The sequence below is a fragment of the Bos grunniens genome, chromosome 12, assembly GCF_055505025.1.
Source record: "Bos grunniens cultivar Pamir isolate PY7600 chromosome 12, Bosgru_T2T1.0, whole genome shotgun sequence".
Classification (NCBI taxonomy): domain Eukaryota; kingdom Metazoa; phylum Chordata; class Mammalia; order Artiodactyla; family Bovidae; genus Bos; species Bos grunniens.
The window spans coordinates 18,535,964-18,556,262 of record NC_141176.1 but is presented as its reverse complement, the minus strand read 5'-3'; the positions used below and the strand labels follow the sequence as shown (position 1 = coordinate 18,556,262).

The following is a 20,299-nucleotide window of genomic DNA, read 5'->3' as shown; positions in this document are numbered from 1 at the left end:
CTTGCACTGAAAGTCTGCTTAAAGATTTAATTTAAATAAAGTACTAAAAGAAAAAATATATAAGGGAATTTTTATATAAAGTTAGGATGGACCTCAAAGGCAGAAACCATGAAGGAAAGGATTGATAGATCTGATCTCAAAAAATTAAAATGTTTACATACACACACACACACACAAATAGAAAGTAAATGACACTGGAAAAAATATCTTTAACAGTGAAGCAAGTTTACCATCAGTTCAGTTCAGTCACTCAGTCATGTCCGACTCTGCGACCCCATGAATCGAAGCACGCCAGGCCTCCCTGTCCATCACCAACTCTTAGAGTTCACCCAGATCATGTGCATCAAGTTGTTGATGTCATCCAGCCATCTCATCCTCTCTCGTCCCCTTCTCCTCCTGCCCCCAGTCCCTCCCAGCATCAGGGTCTTTTCCAGTGACTCAACTCTTTGCATCAGGTGGCCAAACTATTGGAGTTTCAGCTTCAACATCAGTCCTTCCAATGAACACCCAGGACTGATCTCCTTTAGGATGGATGGATTGGATCTCCTTGTAGTCCAAGGGCCTCGCAAGAGTCTTCTCCAACACCACAGTTCAAAAGCATCAATTCTTCGGTGCTGTTTTCTTCACGGTCCAAGTCTCACACCCATACATGACCACTGGAAAAAACATAGCCTTGACTAGATGGACCTTTGTTGGCAAAGTAATATCTCTGCTTTTGAATATGCTATCTAGGTTGGTCATAACTTTCCTTCCAAGGAGTAAGCATCTTTTAATTTCATGGCTGCAATCACCATCTGCAGTGATTTTGGAGCCCAAAAAAATAAAGTCTGACACTATTTCCACTGTTTCCCCATCTATTTCCCAAGAAGTGATGGGACCAGATGCCATGATCTTAGTTTTTGAATGTTGAACTTTAAGCCAACTTTTTCACTCTCCTCTTTCACTTTCATCAAGAGGCTTTTTAGTTCCTCTTCACTTTCTGCCATAGTTAATGTATAATTCTCTAAATGATAATATGAGCAGTTTGATGGAAAAAAATGGACCAAATGGATTTATGAACAAATGAAAACTAAGAATGAAAATAAAGTATAATTTTTCAGTTGTCAATAGGGAAATCTATTTTTAGAAATAGTACAGGCTCAGGATAATGGGTATTCTCCTAAATTGCTGAGGACAATGCAAATTAGTGTAATCAGTTGGGACAGTTTGGTATAATATGCAATAAAAGCTTTAAAAATTTAATTCTTTAAGGAATTCACTTGTAGAAAGTTATCTTAATGGCTAACAAACACATGAAAAGATGCTCAACATCACTCATTATCAGAGAAATGCAAATCAAAACCACTATGAGGTACCATTTCACACCAGTCAGAATGGCTGCGATCCAAAAGTCTACAAATAATAAATGCTGGAGAGGGTGTGGAGAAAAGGGAACCCTTTTACACTGTTGGTGGGAATGCAAACTAGTACAGCCACTATGGAGAACAGTGTGGAGATTCCTTAAAAAACTGGAAATAGAACTGCCTTATGATCCAGCAACCCCACTGCTGGGCATACACACTGAGGAAACCAGAAGGGAAAGAGACACGTGTACCCCAATGTTCATCGCAGCACTGTTTATAATAGCCAAGACATGGAAGCAACCTAGATGTCCATCAGCAGATGAATGGATAAGAAAGCTGTGGTACATATACACAATGGAGTATTACTCAGCCATTAAAAAGAATACATTTGAATCAGTTCTAATGAGGTGGATGAAACTGGAGCCTATTATACAGAGTGAAGTAAGCCAGAAGGAAAAACATAAATACAGTATACTAACGCATATATATGGAATTTAGAAAGATGGTAACAATAACCCAGTGTACGAGACAGCAAAAGAGACACTGATGTATAGAACAGTCTTATGGACTCTGTGGGAGAGGGAGAGGGTGGGAAGATTTGGGAGAATGGCAATGAAACATGTAAAATATCATGTAGGAAACGAGTTGCCAGTCCAGGTTCGATGCATGATGCTGGATGCTTGGGGCTGGTGCACTGGGACGGCCCAGAGGGATGGTATGGGGAGGGAGGAGGGAGGAGGGTTCGGGATGGGGAACACATGTATACCTGTGGCGGATTCATTTTGATATTTGGCAAAACTAATACAATTATGTAAAGTTTAAAAATAAAATAAAATTAGAGAAAAAAAAAAAAGAAAGTTATCTTAAGTAATCATGGATTCAAAGATTTAGCTTCAAAGACATTTCCTGCAGTGTTGTTTATAATTTTAAAAAATTTAAAAAATTCAGCATAAATATATCAGTTCTCAGTTCAGTTGCTCAGTTGTTTCTGACTCTTTGCAACCCCATGGACTGCAGCATGCCAGGCCTCCCTGTTCATCACCAACTCCCAGAGTTACTCAAACTCATGTCCATCAAGTCAGGGTTGCCATCCAACCATCTCATCCTCTGTCATCCCCTTCTCCTCCTGCCTTCAATCTTTCCCAGCATCAGGGTCTTTTCCAATAAGTCAAGTCTTTGCATCAGGTGGCCAAAGGGTTGGAGCTTCAGCTTCAGCATCAGTCCTTCCAATGAATATTCAGGACTGATTTCCTTTAGGACTGATCTCCTTGCAGTCCAAAAGAGCCTTCTCCAACACCATAAACACAGCATAAAGGTAGGAGAAAATTGTTTAAAAAATGGTATAGTCTTTGGGGTCACAAAGAGTTGGACACAACTTAGCAACTGAACAACAACCTCAGATATGCAGATGACACTACCCTTATGGCAGAAAGTGAAGAACTAAAGAGCCTCTTGATGAAAGTGAAAGAGGAGAGTGAAAAAGTTGGCTTAAAGCTCAACATTCATAAAACTGAGATCATGGCATCTGGTCCCATCACTTCATGGCAAATAGATGGAGAAACAGTGGAAACAGTGGCAGACTTTATTTTGGGGGGCTTCAAAATCACTGCAGATGGTGATTGCAGCCATGAAATTAAAAGACGCTTACTCCTTGGAAGAAAAGTTATGACCAACCTAGATAGCATATTGAAAAGCAGAGATACTACTTTGCCAACAAAGATCTGTCTAGTCAAGGCTGATTTTTCCAGTAGTCGTGTACGGATGTGAGAGTTGGACTATAAAGAAAGCTGAGCGCCAAAGAATTGATGCTTTTGAACTGTGGTATTGGAGAAGACTCTTGAGTCCCTTGGACTGCAGGGAGATTCAGCCAGTCCATCCTAAAGGAGATCAGTCCTGGGTGTTCATTGGAAGGACTGCTGTTGAAGCTGAAACTCCAATACTTTAGCCACCTGATGCAAAGAGCTGACTCATTTGAAAAGACCCTGATGCTGGGAAAGATTGAAGGCAGGAGGAGTAGGGGACAACAGAGGATGAGACAGTTGGATGGCATTACCGACTCAATGGACATGAGTCTGAGTGAACTCCGGGAGTTGGTGATGGACAGGGAGGCCTGGCGTGCTGCAGTCCTTGGGGTCGCAGAGTCAGACACGACTGAGGGACTGAATTGAACTGAACTGAACAACAACAATGTTAATACCATTCAAGATATATCACTGACTGAAAAACTATGGTCCTGTTTTTTAATAAGTATATTTGTTGAATAAAAATATTTAAAAATTTTAAGTATAAGTAGCTAAATTGAAAAAGACCAAAATTTATTATCTACATAGAATAAAAGACTGAAAAATATAGTCAGTGGTTATCTTTGAATTGGTGGGATTGTAGATGATTTTCATTTTGTTATATTTGCTAGTTTTTCCTGAATTTTCTATAGTGACCATGTATTGTTTTGATAATAAATAAAACTTGTCTTAGAGTTAAATCTTGAGGAAACAGGCCAGACTCCTTGGAGTCGATTTCCTTAAGGATATCCTTTCCTTTGTCAAAGAACAGGGACATTTTAGCAGTGAGCAGAAAAAAGCTTATAACTTCTTTTCTGCTTATATAAGTAATAACATGCTTATTAAAGAAAATTCAGAAAATACAAAAAGTATGAGGAAGGAAATGCCTCATCAACCAGAGGACACAAACATTTCATACAGCTCCTTCTGATTTTTCCCCTAGGTTATGTGTATATCTCTAAATACTAGATTTTTTTCACTTAACATTAAAAAAAAAAACCAAAAACTTCCCTGCCTTGAAGCATGGACATTTAAAACCATAGTAAATATCTGTCTTTCATCAAGGTAATAATACACTGGGCACTTACAACATGCAGAATGCTTCATGGCCAAATAGTAGCTATGTGCTTGGTTTCAAGAGTTTGTTACAGTCACGGCGATAATACTGGACTCTTCTGGACTGCGTCAAATCATGAGATGGCAGGCACATACTGCTTCCCTCTGAACTAGGCTTAAATTGCAAGACTTCTTCACGTTTCCTATTTATGTGAATTATTTGAATGCTTACCATCCAGCCCTTTGTTTTCTAGAAAGCAAGCTCCTTGAGGAATGGCAAGGACTTTGTTCCGCCAGACCCCTAGTGCGTAGGATAGTGCCCGACACACAGTAGGTGCTCGCTAAATGTTTGTTTAATGAATGTCCAACTTTGCCTTTAGAGGTAGACTGACTGTTGTGCCCTAAATTAGTACGACAGACCACAAATAAAATTGACTCAGTGCATACGTCACATAAAAGTTTTTATAAAGAACAGTGCATTTGATGTGACTAGTATTCTTACTTGCTGACTCTAGTAAGCAAGAAATGGACAAAAAAAGAAATGGACATTTTCAGCAAATTATTCCTCATGCTTGACCATACTTAATACATTAATACAAGCCAGGGATTGTTCGAAGCACAGTTCATATCATGCTTAATTCTCAAAAGAACCCATTAAGAATATAGGTATTATTATTATTCTAATTTACAAGTGAGGGAGCTTGAATCTGAGAGATTAAATTCTTAGTAAGCTATTAATAATAATTTTAAAGGTGAAATGCAATCCAGATTGGACCAATTTCAAAAGCACACGTTCTACCACAATTCTCTATTGTCTCCATATTTTAAAATCAGCAGTGTTTATGCACTGGCTCAGCAGATATCCACTGAGTGCCCATTAAATGCCTGACACCGTTCTAGGCACTTGAGGGTCCAAGAAGTGAACAAAACAGACCAAGTCTCTGCTCTCATGGCACTTTCTGGTGGTGAGGCAATAGATAAACTAATATAATATGCGTTGTTAGGTGGTGATAGTGATATAAAAAAGTAAGTTAGGGAAGGGCAGTGGGAGGAGGCCAGACTGAGATGAAATCTGAAGGTTTAAATCTGAAGGAAGGAAGGGAGGTCTCACCAAGCAGAGCTGAGCACAGATGTGAAGGAGACGCGGCCGGCCGTGCAGCCTGGGCCCGAGGCCATCAGCGTCTCCAGGCTGGCCTGCCTTTCGCTCTCAGTTCTCTGGGGCCGGAAGTGTGTCCAGCCACCTGATTTCTGAGTCTCAAGTTTGCAGATCTAATCAAGGGAATCACTATGGGACTTTTTTTTTTTTTTTTGGCCTAGCGTACATTACAGTAAGCCAGAAATCACCAATCTGTGGAGTTTCTCTCAGCAGAAAGTTGTGATTTCTTCCAAGCACTTTCCCACTTCAGACTACTGAAGCTCTGTGTGATCCGATGACGCCTAACCATCCCAGCCTTGTCTTCTTGTGAAGGAGAAAGAGCAGTGGTCTGTTCATGACTTCAGAGCAGCAGTTCCCCAGATGACTCTTTCATGGCATACGCTTTCCTCACAAATTCTTTACAGGTAGAACTATTTAAGCCCCAGAAGAATATAAAAGAGGAGTGTTGGGCTCAACATAAAATCTCTTAATCAATTTACTCTGTGCATTCACACAATAAAGAAATATTACACAAACAAAAAAGAGTGTTGTACTCTGAATAAATAGTGAAAGAGGAATGAACAATACACACTGGTGCCTATCTCTGGGAAGAAAAAGTCTCATTTTTTGCATTGGTTACTGTGGATGAATTTGAATGCTTTCCTGTTACTTACATTTTTCCAAGCATAGACTCATACCAGCTGTAGAGTTTTATAGCTGTTCTTTAGGTACTGCTGTCCCAGCATTTCTCTGTTGGCCGTCAAATCCTCTTTCCTCACCTATGTGTTTTAGGAATTTTTGTGCTGTGTTGCATTGCATCAGGATATGCAAATTTGCTAAAACGTTTCTGTTGTCGTCCCTAGGACTTGGAAGAATTCTGCTTCCGGTTTTGCATAAACCATTTGACTGTAGTAACACAGACTTCAGGCTTCGCAGAAATGGACCATGATCTCTTGAAGAACTTTATCAGCAAAGCAAGCAGAGTTGGAGCCTTTAAAAACTGACCCTCACCTGCAGGAAAGAATTTCTAGTGTTTCCACTCTCCGTGCAACAGCCAGAGAATAACTTCTCCTTAATAGTGTTGATGATGAGCTACATTTGGGCTGAAAATGTTCTGTCAAAACAAGGGGATGGTGGTGAGTCTTCCCCACCTTCTGAAATCCAGTCTACAAGAGAAGGCATTAAGTGCTCTGTTCAGATGGGACTAAGCTCAAGGGGAAAAAATTGAAATGTCTTACTATATTTACCATTTCCTCTTACGAGTCACTTAAGTTGGAGACTTTTGGTACAGGGCTCTAAGTGCATGCTATTCTGGCCAAATTTCCATATTCAACAAGCTGGTGCCACACGGACAAGCGTGACCAGGAACGCTGGCACTGGCACTTTCAGCATCCAGCGCGCTGCCTTGCGTATAGTAGGCACTCAGCTTATTATCAAGTTTAATCATGCCTGAACAGCGTTTTATTTATGGGACACTGGATGAAGGAATAACTTAGGCAAAACAGATTTAAAACAACTGAGGTTCCTATTTTTATGGTACATTTTTCTGAGGAATAGTGGCTAATTTAGAGCGTTAATTAGAATTCACAAAAGGCCTTGGCAATTAAATTGTTGAAGACCCAAGGGCTAATTGTAATTCTGTGTTTTACTCTGAGTCCTTAATTTCTCGTATGAAATTATTGAGTATGAAATACTATCTTTGAGTGAGTGTGATTCCTGGGCTCATTTGCCTTACGTAATTGCATAATGTCCTTTTACTTTTGTGTTAAGAGATTTGCCTCTGTAAGTAAAAATGGTTTTCTCTTGTAGTTGACTTTTATGTCACCACAAAACAGGTCTTTTAACTTGGCACAGTGTGATTATAAAAGTAGCAGCCAAAAAGGAACTAATACTTACATTTCATGGGCAGCACTAGCAAGAAGGAGGTAAATTTATACTTTTTAGACCAAGTTACCCAACTGCGAATGAGAAACTGAAACAGGATGTAGGCTGTAGCGTCAGGCTCCTAACGTGTATTTCACAATATGATACCATGTGAAGAAACCTCTTTTGGAGTTAGAAACCTTGTTCTGATGCTGAACTGTTTGATAATAAAGTGCTCATTTGTAGGTAACAGAACAAATGCGTGTGTTTTTTAATTCATCAGAAGCAGCAAGATTCTACCAGCCTTATGTCTCTTAGATACACACAAGATTGTTTCACATAAGCTAATTTTTTAAAGCAGTCACTCAGATAAGGCATCATAGCAAAGCCTACCCTAAAACATAGATGACTTCTAAACAGTTTAATTACTATTCATCCACTTACCTATGAGTGAATGGTCTTTACTGGTGAGGTCACTCGAATCCTTGTTTGTTTTTATTTATGTTTTCACAGACCTGGTCTGGTAGAGGCCAAGGAGTCCGGGTGTCTCTAATTAAGGCAGAATCCCATTTTTGGAACTATACAGTATGGGTTATTTTAAAATAGCCTCACTCCATGTGTCTGAATGTTCTGGTAGGTTTACTGTTCTCTCCAGCAAAGAAACATTGAGGCTTGGGTGTTACCAGTCAGCTTCAGTTCTCACAGTCAGATGTCCACAGGCTTCACTCACTTCCGACTTCGCCTTACCCTGCTATGCTTGCTGTCACTGACCAAAAGCCTTTATGTTTTACAATGTCTTCCCGAACCTTCTCTTCCTCTTTCTTGCCCTTTTTGGACAGTCTTCTAAGTTCCTCAGGGCCTTTTTCTTTTATGAACCCATTTCATGGAAACATGGGACCACCCAGAGAGAAAAAAAGGTAAGTTTATTTAGGGATGAAAAATAGATTACCCTTCATGAGGCTCCATAGTGGGTCACCACTCTGCCAGAGTACATGTTAGTAAGAAGGGGTGGATGGAGTTCTAGCTAGATTTCCTCCAGAGAGGGAGAGACTATGATTTGTTTCCATATACTTGGAAAACATACCTTCTGTGCCACCACCCCCCGCCCCCCACATATGGACTTCTAGATGCTAGAACTACAGTAGCGGGTAAGACCAGTCAGGTTGATCCCAGGATGGGTAAACAAGCAATAGGCAAGCTGAGTAAGGTCATTCCTGATGGTGGTGATGCTGTTACACGTTCAGAGGAGAGTGGCACAGTACAGAGGAAGGATTTTTAGCTTGGGTGTCAAGGAAAACCTCTGAGCTGAGAACCCTGAAAGATAAGAAACAAGCTAAACAAAATTGTGGGGGAAGATCACTCATGGACAGAAGGAACAGCAAATGTGAAAGCCCACGGCAGGGACGGGCTTGGCATCACAAGACAAAAAGGCCAGTGTGGGCAAAGCAGAGTGGGCATGAGGAGGAGGCAGTGACCCCCATTGTGAGTGCCCCTAGGAGAGGAGCGCAGCCAGTCCATTTACACTTTATTTAATTTAAATTTATTTTAACTGGAGGCTAATTACAATATTGTATTGGTTTTGCCATACATCAACATGAATCCGCCATGGGTGTACATGTGTTCCCCATCCTGAACCCCCTCCCACCTCCCTCCCCGTACCACCCCTCTGGGTCATCCCAGTGCACCAGCCCCAAGCATCCTGTATCCTGCATCAAACCTGGACTGGCAATTCATTTCACACATGATATTATACAGGTTTCAATGCCATTCTCCCAAATCATCCCACCCTCGCCCTCTCCCAGAGTCAAAAAGACTGTTCTATACACCTGTGTCTCTTTTGCTGTCTCGCATACAGGGTTATCGTTACCATCTTTCTAAATTCCATATATATGCGTTAGTATACTCTATTGGTGTTTTTCTTTCTGGCTTACTTCACTCTGTATAATAGGCTCCAGTTTCATCCACCTCATTAGAACTGATTCAAATGAATTCTTTTTAATGGCTGAGTAATACTCCATTGTGTATATGTACCACAGCTTTCTTATCCATTCATCTGCTGATGGACATCTAGGTTGCTTCCATGTCCTGGCTATTATAAACAGTGCTGCGATGAACATTGGGGTACACGTGTCTCTTTCCCTTCTGGTTTCCTCAGTGTGTATGCCCAGCAGTGGGATTGCTGGGTCATAAGGCAGTTCTATTTCCAGTTTTTTAAGGAATCTCCACACTGTTCTCCATAGTGGCTGTACTAGTTTGCATTCCCACCAACAGTGTAAGAGGGTTCCCTTTTCTCCACACCCTCTCCAGCATTTATTGCGTGTAGACTTTTGGATTGCAGCCATTCTGACTGGCGTGAAATGGTACCTCATAGTGGTTTTGATTTGCATTTCTCTGATAATGAGTGATGTTGAGCATCTTTTCATGTGTTTGTTAGCCATCTGTATGTCTTCTTTGGAGAAATGTCTGTTTAGTTCTTTGGCCCATTTTTTGATTGGGTCATTTATTTTTCTGGAATTGAGCTGCAGGAGTTGCTTGTATATTTTTTGACATTAGTTTTTGTCAGTTGCTTCATTTGCTAGTATTTTCTCACTTTAAAAGGATCACTTTCACTCTTCAAGGAGTAGAAAGGTGAGGAGGGAGGCAGAGACCAGTTAGAAGTCTCTAAGAGTGGTCCAGACATGAGCTATCAGAAGACAAGTTTTTATCTTGAGCAAGTATGTGTTTAGTAAAATGGGGAAAAACCAGGGTAGAAACAAGGTGTTTTTGTTTGTTTGATTTTGGTTTACATTTTGAGAAGCTGGGTGGGGTAGGAATTGAGTTCTTTTGGCGGTGAGAACTCTGACTTCTATGAAGAGGTCAGGGCTGGAGAAATAAATTTGGGATTCATCAGCATACAAAGCCCATCAAATGCTAAGAATGGACGAGCTACTAGGAGAGAATTTAGATACAGAAGAGACTGTTACTGCACTTAATACAAAGACCACATTGGACCACTGAGACTCTTAACTAATTTATTGAAAAATAGACAGACTATTGTTAATTGTAGAAAATAGTAATGTAGCAATTTCAAATGTACAGTTTTAACCAATACAAAAAGCAATAAAGCAGTATCTGAAGTCTTATGTAAGAAATCTCAATACACGATCTCTGAAGTTCCTTAAATTCTGACACTAATTCTAACATGAACTTATTAGCAAAAGACCCAGTAATGTGGTAAGCCCTTGACCTAAAAGCTAACTGATTTGTATGATATTCATGCAAAAATGAATGAGGAAGTGAGATAAAGCTTTCTAGTGCCTGTGTTACCAAGATAACTGTCAAAAAATAAAATTGCAACTTAATTGAGCACAAAATAAAATTTTGCTTTCTAACAAATAAGACCAGATTTCTTTTTAAAAAGAACTCTCAGTTTAAACAAAGTAATTTTCTAAAAGCTAGTAGATGCTACCTTAAATACCACCTATTTTAAATTATACCATCTCTAAATAAGTTAATCACACAAGATAGTTTAAATTACACCTTTAGGTGTCGGGGGAGGGGGAAAGCGCCTCTTTTTCTACTGTAGCTATTTTATTTGAAGCTTCTGCACAAAATCAGAGAGAGAAACATTAATGCCTAACCCAAAGACCTTTCATCACCCGCACTGTGGCCTAGAAATAATGTGGCTTTGAAGGTGCCAGTGTAAGACCATGCTGAAGTTAAAAAAAAAGACAACTGCTAGTTCCAAAGATACATGGGAGACATGTACCATTCCAGGGAAAAAAAAAAAAAAAAGCCCTCTTCCCAAAGGAGAGGAGAATCATTGGTGAGATGCAATTAGGAAACTCTAAGAAAAAAAACTAAAAAAAAAAAAAGCTCCTATAGTTAACAGTCTGTTTGTAGAGTAAAATTACTTTGTATCTTGATTCTTTGGGACCCAGAAACATCAGAAAGTGTCCTTGGGATGTACTGGATCCGGATCCTCGACAGCAAAGCTCTAGTTGAACACTTTATTTTCCAAGTACTAGACAGGTACTTAATGAATTCAGTGATCTGAATGGTATAAAAACCAAAAGTACTATTAATAACTCTTTATTTTTAAAGCATGAGTTGGATAAAGAAAAGGATCAATAAACTCTTACAAGTCCTGAGGTATGAAACCTATATCAGTAGTATGACAGTATCTCAGGTTTATACTTTTGTTTTCTGTTTGCATTTTAAAACTAAAATTTATAAAACAAACACACAGTACACCCATTTAGTTTCCATTAGTAAACTAAACTCTAATGTGTAAAAAAATCATTTTCTCCTAAGTTTCTAGCATCTGTTTTAGCGCAAGAGTTCAGGGTCATTTGGGTGAATGGGGGCAGTCAGCCAAATTGCATTTGGAAGACAAGACGCATTTTCTAAGGGTATTCATGTTAAATTAAAAAAATAAATATAAATTAATAAAAATAACAGCAAACATCACATACGTGCCACAAGAGAAGACAAAGTACTCGGATAGGCACAGGTTGTGAGACTCACTCCTGGGGGATCCTGCCACCATTTGTAAAGCAGAACAATTATTAAGTAAGACCCCTACGTATCAACGAGTTCCATTCCAAGAGCACGTTCTTAAGTCCAATTTGTTCATAAGTCCAACAAAGTTAGCCTAGGTACCCAACAAACACATTGGCTATATAGTACTGTACTATAGTAGGCTTATAATACTTTTCACACAAATAATACATTAAAAAAACACAAAAATAAAACATTTTCAGTCTTACAGTACAGTACCTTGAAAACTACAGTAGTACAGTACAACAGCTGGCACACAGGCTGGCACTGAGTGAACAGCAAGAAGAGTTACTGATGGTGAAGGGACAGGAGGAGGGAGACGGCAGAGCTGAAGGGTCGTCAGCAACAGGAGACGGAAGGCAAGCTGCAACTTCATGCCTGATATTGACGGCACAAGTTCTGGTTCCTCGCTGGATTCAATTGTTCACATCTTTGAAAGTTCACATCTTGAAGGTTTGTACATAGGGGCCTTACTGTACTTTGGAAATAGAAACATCTGGTACAGCTTTTTCAATGGCAGGATCGACATAAGATTTGATCGACAGACACAAGATTTTCAATCTTGTACAAAAACAATGCATGTTCTAGTGAGTACAATGTTGCCAGTGGCTTAGGAATCCCCTGCACAAATACTCAACTGTGCTATCCACAAAAAGATATGTATTATCTTCTTCACTAACTGTGGCTGTAAACAGAACCTGGGAGAGCCCTACAATCGGATCTGTAGGAGACAAAGACAATGAAGCCGGACGTGTGTAGGGTGCCCGCCAAGGTCGTGGGGTCCTCACTTGTCTTCCCTGTTTGAGGTATCCACGCTCTCATTCATTTTCTGCTTTTGCATTCGTGTTCGAGTAGATGCTAAAAAAAGGATGAAGAAATGTGAACAGCACTGATGGTGTGGGGTAAGTTGGCAAAGGGCTACTCTATTTGTTATGCTCACACCAAACTGATGGAGCCCAGAACCTCACAAGCTGTGCTTTCCAATTTTTAAAATCATATACCCCTATCAGCCAGCTTTCTCCCAAAATATGTACCATTAAAGTATGTATGTATTTATGTATATGTGTATAAATTATAAAACACATATACCCCAAGCATTAAAAATCAATGAGATAAAGATAAATAAGCATTCTAATATTGTCTTATGTATCTCCACAAGGTGATCTTACACACACTCAAGTGTGCCCAACTTTGTAGACCACTGCTCTAGAGGTGATGTGGTTAAGTCTGGCATCTAAGCAAAGCAGAATCCTGGGCTGGTCCAGAATCTGCTGGAGTGAGTGTTATTCTTCATGAAGTTCAGAATTCCCTTGTGTTTGGAGATGCACGCAAGTACTGCAAACACATCAGCTCACAGCTGGTTTATTATTTTTTTTAATTTAATTAATTTGGCTGCACTGGGTCTGTTGCTGCGAGGGCTTTCTGCAGCTGCGGTGAGCAGGGACTACTCTAGCTGCAGCGCGCAGGCTTCTCACTGCGGTGGCCCCCGTGTGGCCGAGCACAGGCTCTAGGTGCCTGGGCTGCTAGTTGCGGTGCGCGGTCTCTAGAGCACGGGCTCAGCAGTTGCGGGGCACGGGCTTCCTTGCTCCTCACCATGTGGGATCTTCTCAGACCAGGGATCACACTTATGTCCCCTGCACTGGCTGGCAGACTCTCAACGGCCAGAACACCAGGGAAGTCCAGCTTACAGCTTATTTAATTTGGATGTGGACATTTTAAAATACATTATTAATTACAACATAGACAAAAACAGAAAGCTTCTTTTAAATTATTTCAAAATTCTTAACTTGATTTTAGAGGTGGGCAAGAGTTCTTTATAAATAAGCACAAAGAACATTCACACTTGGTAACGAACAGAAAGAGTGACTCTGTCTCCTCTTCTGGTCCTTCCACTCTGAGCAGTCCAGCACTGTGTGATGGCCTGTTTTTGAGGAAAGCTGAGGAGCGACCTGGAGAATTCCTTACCCTTATGGATTAAAACTCCTGCCACTTCTCCTCCAGTGTCTAGCTGTATGAAGGCCCTGGACTTCAGTCTGGCAGAGGGAATTCACAGTCATTGCTAAGCGTGTCAGTGTGAAATGGACTGACTACAGCAACTGAGCTCCTCTCTAGGAAAATACACATATTTTTACATCTTTCTACTCCTTTTAAAATGCATATTTGTGGGCTCCAAAAGGCTTCCACATATTTTTAAGGCCTGATTTTGGTTATAAGCTTCATGTCTATTTTCATGCACTGGGGAAGAAAAGCTACAAAAACAGTAGTATATTAATTCATGTAAAATCCAAAAAGATTAATTTATAAGCAAAGAACTTAAACTTTTGTTACATTTAGTTTCAATAGTATCTTCAAATAATATACATAGAAAAATGGTTTAAAATCAAAAGTAATTTTAAAAACTTTGTATCTCAATGTTAGTATACACAGAGATGTACTGAGAGAAAGCTTCTTTTTAAAAAGTCACATTTTAATTGGTATTGTTCTTATCGATATGTCTTATGACCTAAGGATGACAGTTATAATTCTTATTATCTCTTGAATATTTGTCTTCTTTCCAAGCCCTGTTTCTATTTCCTGTTAATGGATCTGGCACCAGATTATCAGGAAATGTCACCTTTTCCTGGTGACATTACGTGCCTACCTCTCTAAGACAGTCCAATAACAGTCTGTGCTTCCCTGGTGGCTCAGTAGTCAAGAACCCATCTACCAATGCAGGAGACCCGGGTTCGATCCCTTGGTTGGGAAGATTCCCTGGAGGAGGAAATGGCAACCCACTCCAGGATTCCTGCCTGGAGAAATCCATGGACAGAGGAGCCTAGTAGGCTCAAAGAGTCAGACATGACTTGGCAACTAAACAACAACAAACAATTTATGCACACTGATCTTTTTCCTTTATTTATTTTTTTTAATGTGGACCAATTTTAAAAGTCTTTATTGATTTTGTTATTGTTTCTGTTTTACGTTTTGGTTTTTTGGCTGTGAGGCATGTGGGGTCTTAGCTTCCACACCCCCTGCACTGGAAGGTGCCTTCTCAATCACAGGACCACCAGGGCAGTCCCCTGACCTTGTTCTTAATGTGCTGTCCATCTGACTCTACTAGGGTTAATCTTTCACAATCTCTGATTAGTTTAGGAGAGAATTCCATTTGCCTTAACATTCCAATGGAAACAGTGACAGACTTTATTTTTTGGGGCTCCAAAATCACTGCAGATGGTGGCTGCAGCCATGAAATTAAAAGACACTTGCTCCTTGGAAGAAAAGTGATGACCAATCTAGATAGCATATTAAAAAGCAGAGACATTACTTTGCCAACAAAGGTCCGTCTAGTCAAAGCTATGGTTTTTCCAGTAGTCACGTATGGATGTGAGAGTTGGACCATAAAGAAAGCTGAGTGCCAAAGAATTTATGCTTTTGAACTGTAGTGTTGGAGAAGACTATTGAGAGTCCCTTGGACTGCAAGGAGATCCAACCAGTCCATCCTAAAGGAAATCAGTCCTGAATATTCACTGGAAGGATGGATGCTGAAGCTGAAACTGCAATACTTTGGCCACCTGATGTGAAGAACTGATTCACTGGGAAAGACCCTGATGCTGGGAAAGATTGAAGGTGGGAGGAGAAGGGGACGACAGAGGATGAGATGGTTGGATGGCATCACCGACTTGATGGACATGAGTTTGAGCAAGCTTCGGGAGTTGGTGCTGGACAGGGAAGCCTGGTGTGCTGCAGTCCATGGGGTCACAAAGAGTCAGACACGACTGAGTGACTGAACTGAACTAACATTCCAAACTGACATCAGTCTAACTTGGAAAATGATTTAGTATTCTTTATCAAAATTCTGATTTCTAGTAATGGAAAACTTTTGTTTGAAATCCAGTTCTAAAACTTGCAAATTAGGAAAATTCGGTAATAGCAGAATAAAAGATTATTCTTTAAGTAAGGGTGATGGTATTTATATATGCTAAGTTTCTAACACTCTCCCTATATCCAGCACTCAGAGAGTTCCTCATTATAGTTCTGCTATCCCAAAATATTTTCCAGCCACAGCCATCCGTAATGAAGATGTGGTTTCACTTCTTGGTCTTCCTGCTGCACAGTAGATGTTCGGATGGATGAAGATGACCTGAACTTTGCATCATACATTTAATCCACAGATACTTGTAAATAACATATTGTTGACTGAATTATATTTTAAATGCATAAAAGTCTGCTATTCTATCAATTTATCCTTATAATGAAAAGGCTTTTTGCAATGTAAACAATTGTTCATTTATTTACTTACTCAAATAAGTACTTACTCATTTCTGCCAGTTTCTGTTGAAATTTGGATTCCCCTGGGAGATGTTTACTGCAGATTTAAAAATTCAACATATTTCATATGTATATGTATAAATGAAAAACTCAAATTTCCAAAAACTTTGGCAATTTCAATGACTATTTATGCTCTTACTTTAGTAAATAGCTTTTATTGTCAAAGGATTATAAATCAAACATCTAAAATACAAATGTCATAAATTTATGAGCCTAGATATTTTATCCGTGGTTCTTATAAAGTAGGGTAGCGTTTTTCAAGAGTGAGCATTTTAAAATCTAATGTTAATCAAAACTAACAAAATTCTATCCATGGCATTGTAAAGCCTGATTAGATTTGTAAACATCTGATATTTTCAATGAATTTCAGTAGATTTACGTGGTGCTTTTTTAACTTTGGGATGCAGTCACATCTTTTATTTTGAGCAAGCCTCATAATTTCCAAAATATTATTGGCATGAGAGAGACTGGCAGAAGCCAGGAGCAGAGCGGCCACTCTGGGTTCTCCCGACAACCAGCTCAGCTCCTGAGACACATGCTAGCACTGTCCCTACCTTCCATCTGCTTCATCGGATCCTTCGATGTCAAAGCGCAGTTTTTTCAGTGGTTTAGGAGGATTGCTTCCTTCAGCACTTCTTTTGAGCACGCGGTCACTGTTACATACCATTTGATTTATTTTCTGGAACTTCTCTGAAGTCTACAAATTATGGAATTCTTTATTTTAGATCATTTTGTAGTTAGCAACCCCAAATTGTAGGTTTGAGGTGGGTCAAAAATCAGGCAAAGGTAATATCTGCATTTAACTTCCTGCTTTTTTGGACCAAACGGGAGATACGAAAAATGTTAAAATCAGACTAACCGCACCTAACTCTGTCCCAATAAATACCTGCTCTTCTCACACCCTCCTGTGTCTTCCCAACAACTCTGACTACTACTTCAAAAGTCCTGGTTCCTCATTTTCAGAACTTACTCAATCACAAAACCAGGGCTATTTCTCAGAAGCATGCAAAGCTGGAAGAGCTTTCTGGAACCCTTTTTTTTTTTTTTTAAGCACAGCATAACTGGAGCAAATGTTACAAGAATTCAATAAGAGGTGTCTAGTGAAGAATAATTTTGGACTCACTTTATGAATATCATGCTGACAAGTCACACAGCTTATAAATTTGAAATCATCACTGATGTAGTATTTGTTGATATTCCTAACTCTTAAAGGTTTAAAATAAAATATTAAATATCTGAAAAAATCAAAGTATTTGAGTCCTTCCAAGTACTATTAGAGATAATTTGATTTATATATCTCCTGAGGAAGAATCCTTTCACAGTAAAGAAAACTTTGGTAAAAAGTGCTGAAGAGGGCACAATACCTTATTTTATCCAAAGGACAAACACATGGAAAAACTGTGTCTTATCTATTTCAGAACGAGACTGAGGTGATTATCTCAGTGATGTGTATTAACATGCTTATTTGGATTCTAGCATGAAATCAGACTTTCCAATAGAAGTTAAATCTGATTTGACTGATTTGACACTGAGGATTAGCTTTGCTAATTATGCAAAGCTAATTTTCATTAGCTAATTTACCAAAAATTAAATGAACTAAGTTTCTAAAAATTAAATGCAAAACCAGATTTTGATGGAAAATATATTTAGAGGGCATGTATAATATGATAGAAATGAAATTCTGTACACCTATTAAATGGATTTCCAGTTATCAGCTTTAAAATATGGAAGTATGTATAACATTCTTTCAGCTCTTTCAGAGTTTATGGCAAGCAAAACAGTTTGAAGACCACTACTCTATACTTGACTTCCCTGGTGGCTCAGATGGTAAAGCATCTGCCTACAATGCAGGAGACCTGGGTTTGATCCCTGGGTCACGAAGATCGCCTGGAGAAGGAAATGGCAACCCACTCCAGTACTCTTGCCTGGAAAATCCCAAGTCAGACACAACTGAGCGACTTCACTTTCTTTCTTTCCACTCTATACTTAATCTGGATCCAATCCTATTTATGTGGTCCACATCGCCTTTGTGAAGCCTGACAGCTGTAGCCTGTGTTTAGCTAAATGTCATCGCATTTACTATTTTGTAACACACATGTTAATATTTGGTCTCATAGTATACAACATGTATCTCTCTCTAGTTATTTCATTGGAGGGGCAGTGTGTAGGCAGAGGCTAGAATGGCCTTCAATAATTGTCTCCTTGAATGTGGGGCTGGACATAGTGTTGTCCTGCTTCTGACAAAATAATGCAGCAAAAGTGATGGCAAGTCACTTCCAATATGACAAAAAGACTGACTTCAATTTTGCTTATCTCCCTCTTCCCTTCCCCTCCTCTCTGTTGTGAGAAGCCACTCGAGGGAGAAACCCGGGTGTCAAGGAACTGATGTTGGCTTGAGCCAACAGCCATCGAGGATCAGCCAACAACCATACGAGTGAGTCTAAGTGAGAAAGGTGGTCCTCCAGGTGAACCTGGAGATAACTGCAGATCCAGCTGACATGCTGACTGCAGCCTCGTACAGACAGACCCTGGACCCGCTGAGCCAGGCCTGCTCAATGACCCACAAGGAATGAGATTAAAAAAGGTTTAAGTGCCTAAGTCTGGGGGTGGTTTGTTACGCAGCAATAATTAACAAACATAGGTGGGAGTGGTGGGGTGAAACATTCAGTATGCTCACTGAATATGGACTGTGAATTACTGACCGTAAGGAAAGGCCAGCTAAAGTAGTGGGCTCCCAGACTAGAATAACCATTTCCAAGCTTAACTTCCCCCTGGATTCCACTACAACAAAGACCACCACATAGCCTGTCACTTACACTGGGGCATGTAACCAATTCCTAATCAATTTACCAGGGAAGAATATCCTAGAAGTTGGAGAAGAAGGAAAAGCAAAAGTGTATATATATACAGAAAGAGACCAGTAGGCACTGGCTGGTGACAAGTGGGCGCGGTGACTACATTTTGGAGTATTTTAAATCATACTCCCAATTAGTGAAATTCAAAGCTGTTTTCTAAAACATTCCTTTGAGACTGTATAATGCACATATATATTTGTATGTATATACATTAATGTATACACACATATAAGCTCAAAGATGTTTAGAAAGCAGTTTTGAAATACACCAATTATAAATATGATTTAAAATTAGACCTGATTTGAAAATAAATCTGATATATATCTTCTAAATTTTATGCAACATGCTTGAATAAGGTACTTGAATAGTAGCATTTATAAATTCAATTACAGAAAATTTCAAATTCTTTTTTAATTATGGTATCATGCTATAGTAATTCACAGAAAAAATACTCACCCCAAATGATTCACCGATTGATACTAAGATTCTGTCAAGTTAATATAAAATACAAATTAGTAATGCAAATCATATATAGCTATGCAGAGATGAACATACACAAGTTATTCTGAACTCACAGGAAGACCAAATCAAAGGTTTCTTCTACCCCTAGAACCACTGACGAATTATACTCACTAAAGGCTAATTTTGGTAGTGCTAGTCTAGTTACACAATAAGCTCGTTCCTTAGATTTTTAAAGCAAGAACTGCATGTCTACAAGAATATATTTTGCCATTGCTCACAAGGAAAGAGGGTAAAAGAAAATTTTAAGTTTACTCATACTTAATTCTTCATAAATCAATGAGTAAGGAAACAATTCAAATTCATTTCACATTTTCTCATTAAAAATTCAAGTTGTACGACCCAGAGGGATGGTGTGGGGAGGGAGGAGGGAGGAGGGTTCAGGGTGGGGAGCACATGTGTGCCTGTGATGGATTCATTTTGATGTTTGGTGAAACTAATACAATTGTGTAAAGTTTAAAAATTAAAATACAATTAAAAAAAAAATTCAAGTTGTATTTGTAAAACTGTATAAGTGATAACCTGAGTTCTGTTTAGGAACTACACTGATATATGGTAAAGGCTATTTAACATGTGGGCTTCCCAGGCGTCTCAGTGACCAAGAATCCGTCTGCCAGTGCAGGAGACGCGGGTTCGATCCCTGGGTTGGGAAGATCTTCTGGAGAAGGAAAGGGCAATCCACTATAGTATACTTGTCTGGGAAATCCCATGGACAGAGGAGCCTGGTGAGCTACAGTCCACGGAGTCACAAAACAGTCAGACATGACTTAGCAACTAAAGCAACATTTAACACATATCCTCGAATCAGAAATCTCTTTTAGTTTGTCCCTGTTTGAATCATATAATTTATGCACTTGATAATAAAGCTGAAGAACAACATTAGCCTGATATGACAAAGAT

At 39.4% G+C, this 20,299-nt stretch overlaps 2 protein-coding genes across 36 annotated transcripts in view; one reads left to right on the top strand and one right to left on the bottom strand.

Moving 5' to 3' along the window:
- RCBTB2 (RCC1 and BTB domain containing protein 2) overlaps positions 1–7,437 on the top strand; it is a 43,436-nt gene extending 35,999 nt beyond the window's left edge. For all 29 annotated transcript variants that reach the window (XR_015137921.1, XR_015137920.1, XR_015137919.1 and 26 more), the window contains one exon: positions 6,179–7,437. Coding sequence is in view for 26 of the 29 variants with exons in the window: in XM_086329047.1 (XP_086185173.1) it covers positions 6,179–6,319 (141 nt within the window). In the remaining 3 variants the exon portion in view is untranslated. The remainder of the gene's footprint in view (positions 1–6,178) is intronic.
- Positions 7,438–10,175: 2,738 nt separating this feature from the next.
- The window catches only part of RB1 (RB transcriptional corepressor 1), a 120,484-nt gene continuing 110,360 nt past the window's right edge, over positions 10,176–20,299 (bottom strand). For 6 of the 7 annotated variants that reach the window (XM_086329015.1, XM_086329013.1, XM_086329014.1 and 3 more), the window contains 4 exons: positions 19,337–19,367; positions 16,580–16,722; positions 16,013–16,062; positions 10,176–12,575 (listed from right to left, as the gene is read on the bottom strand). In XM_086329015.1, the coding sequence (XP_086185141.1) occupies positions 12,502–12,575; positions 16,013–16,062; positions 16,580–16,722; positions 19,337–19,367 (298 nt within the window). In that variant the 3' untranslated portion in view covers positions 10,176–12,501. Of the gene's footprint in view, positions 12,607–16,012; positions 16,063–16,579; positions 16,723–19,336; positions 19,368–20,299 lie in introns of all 7 variants that reach the window. The other variant, XM_086329020.1, reaches the window with a different exon arrangement.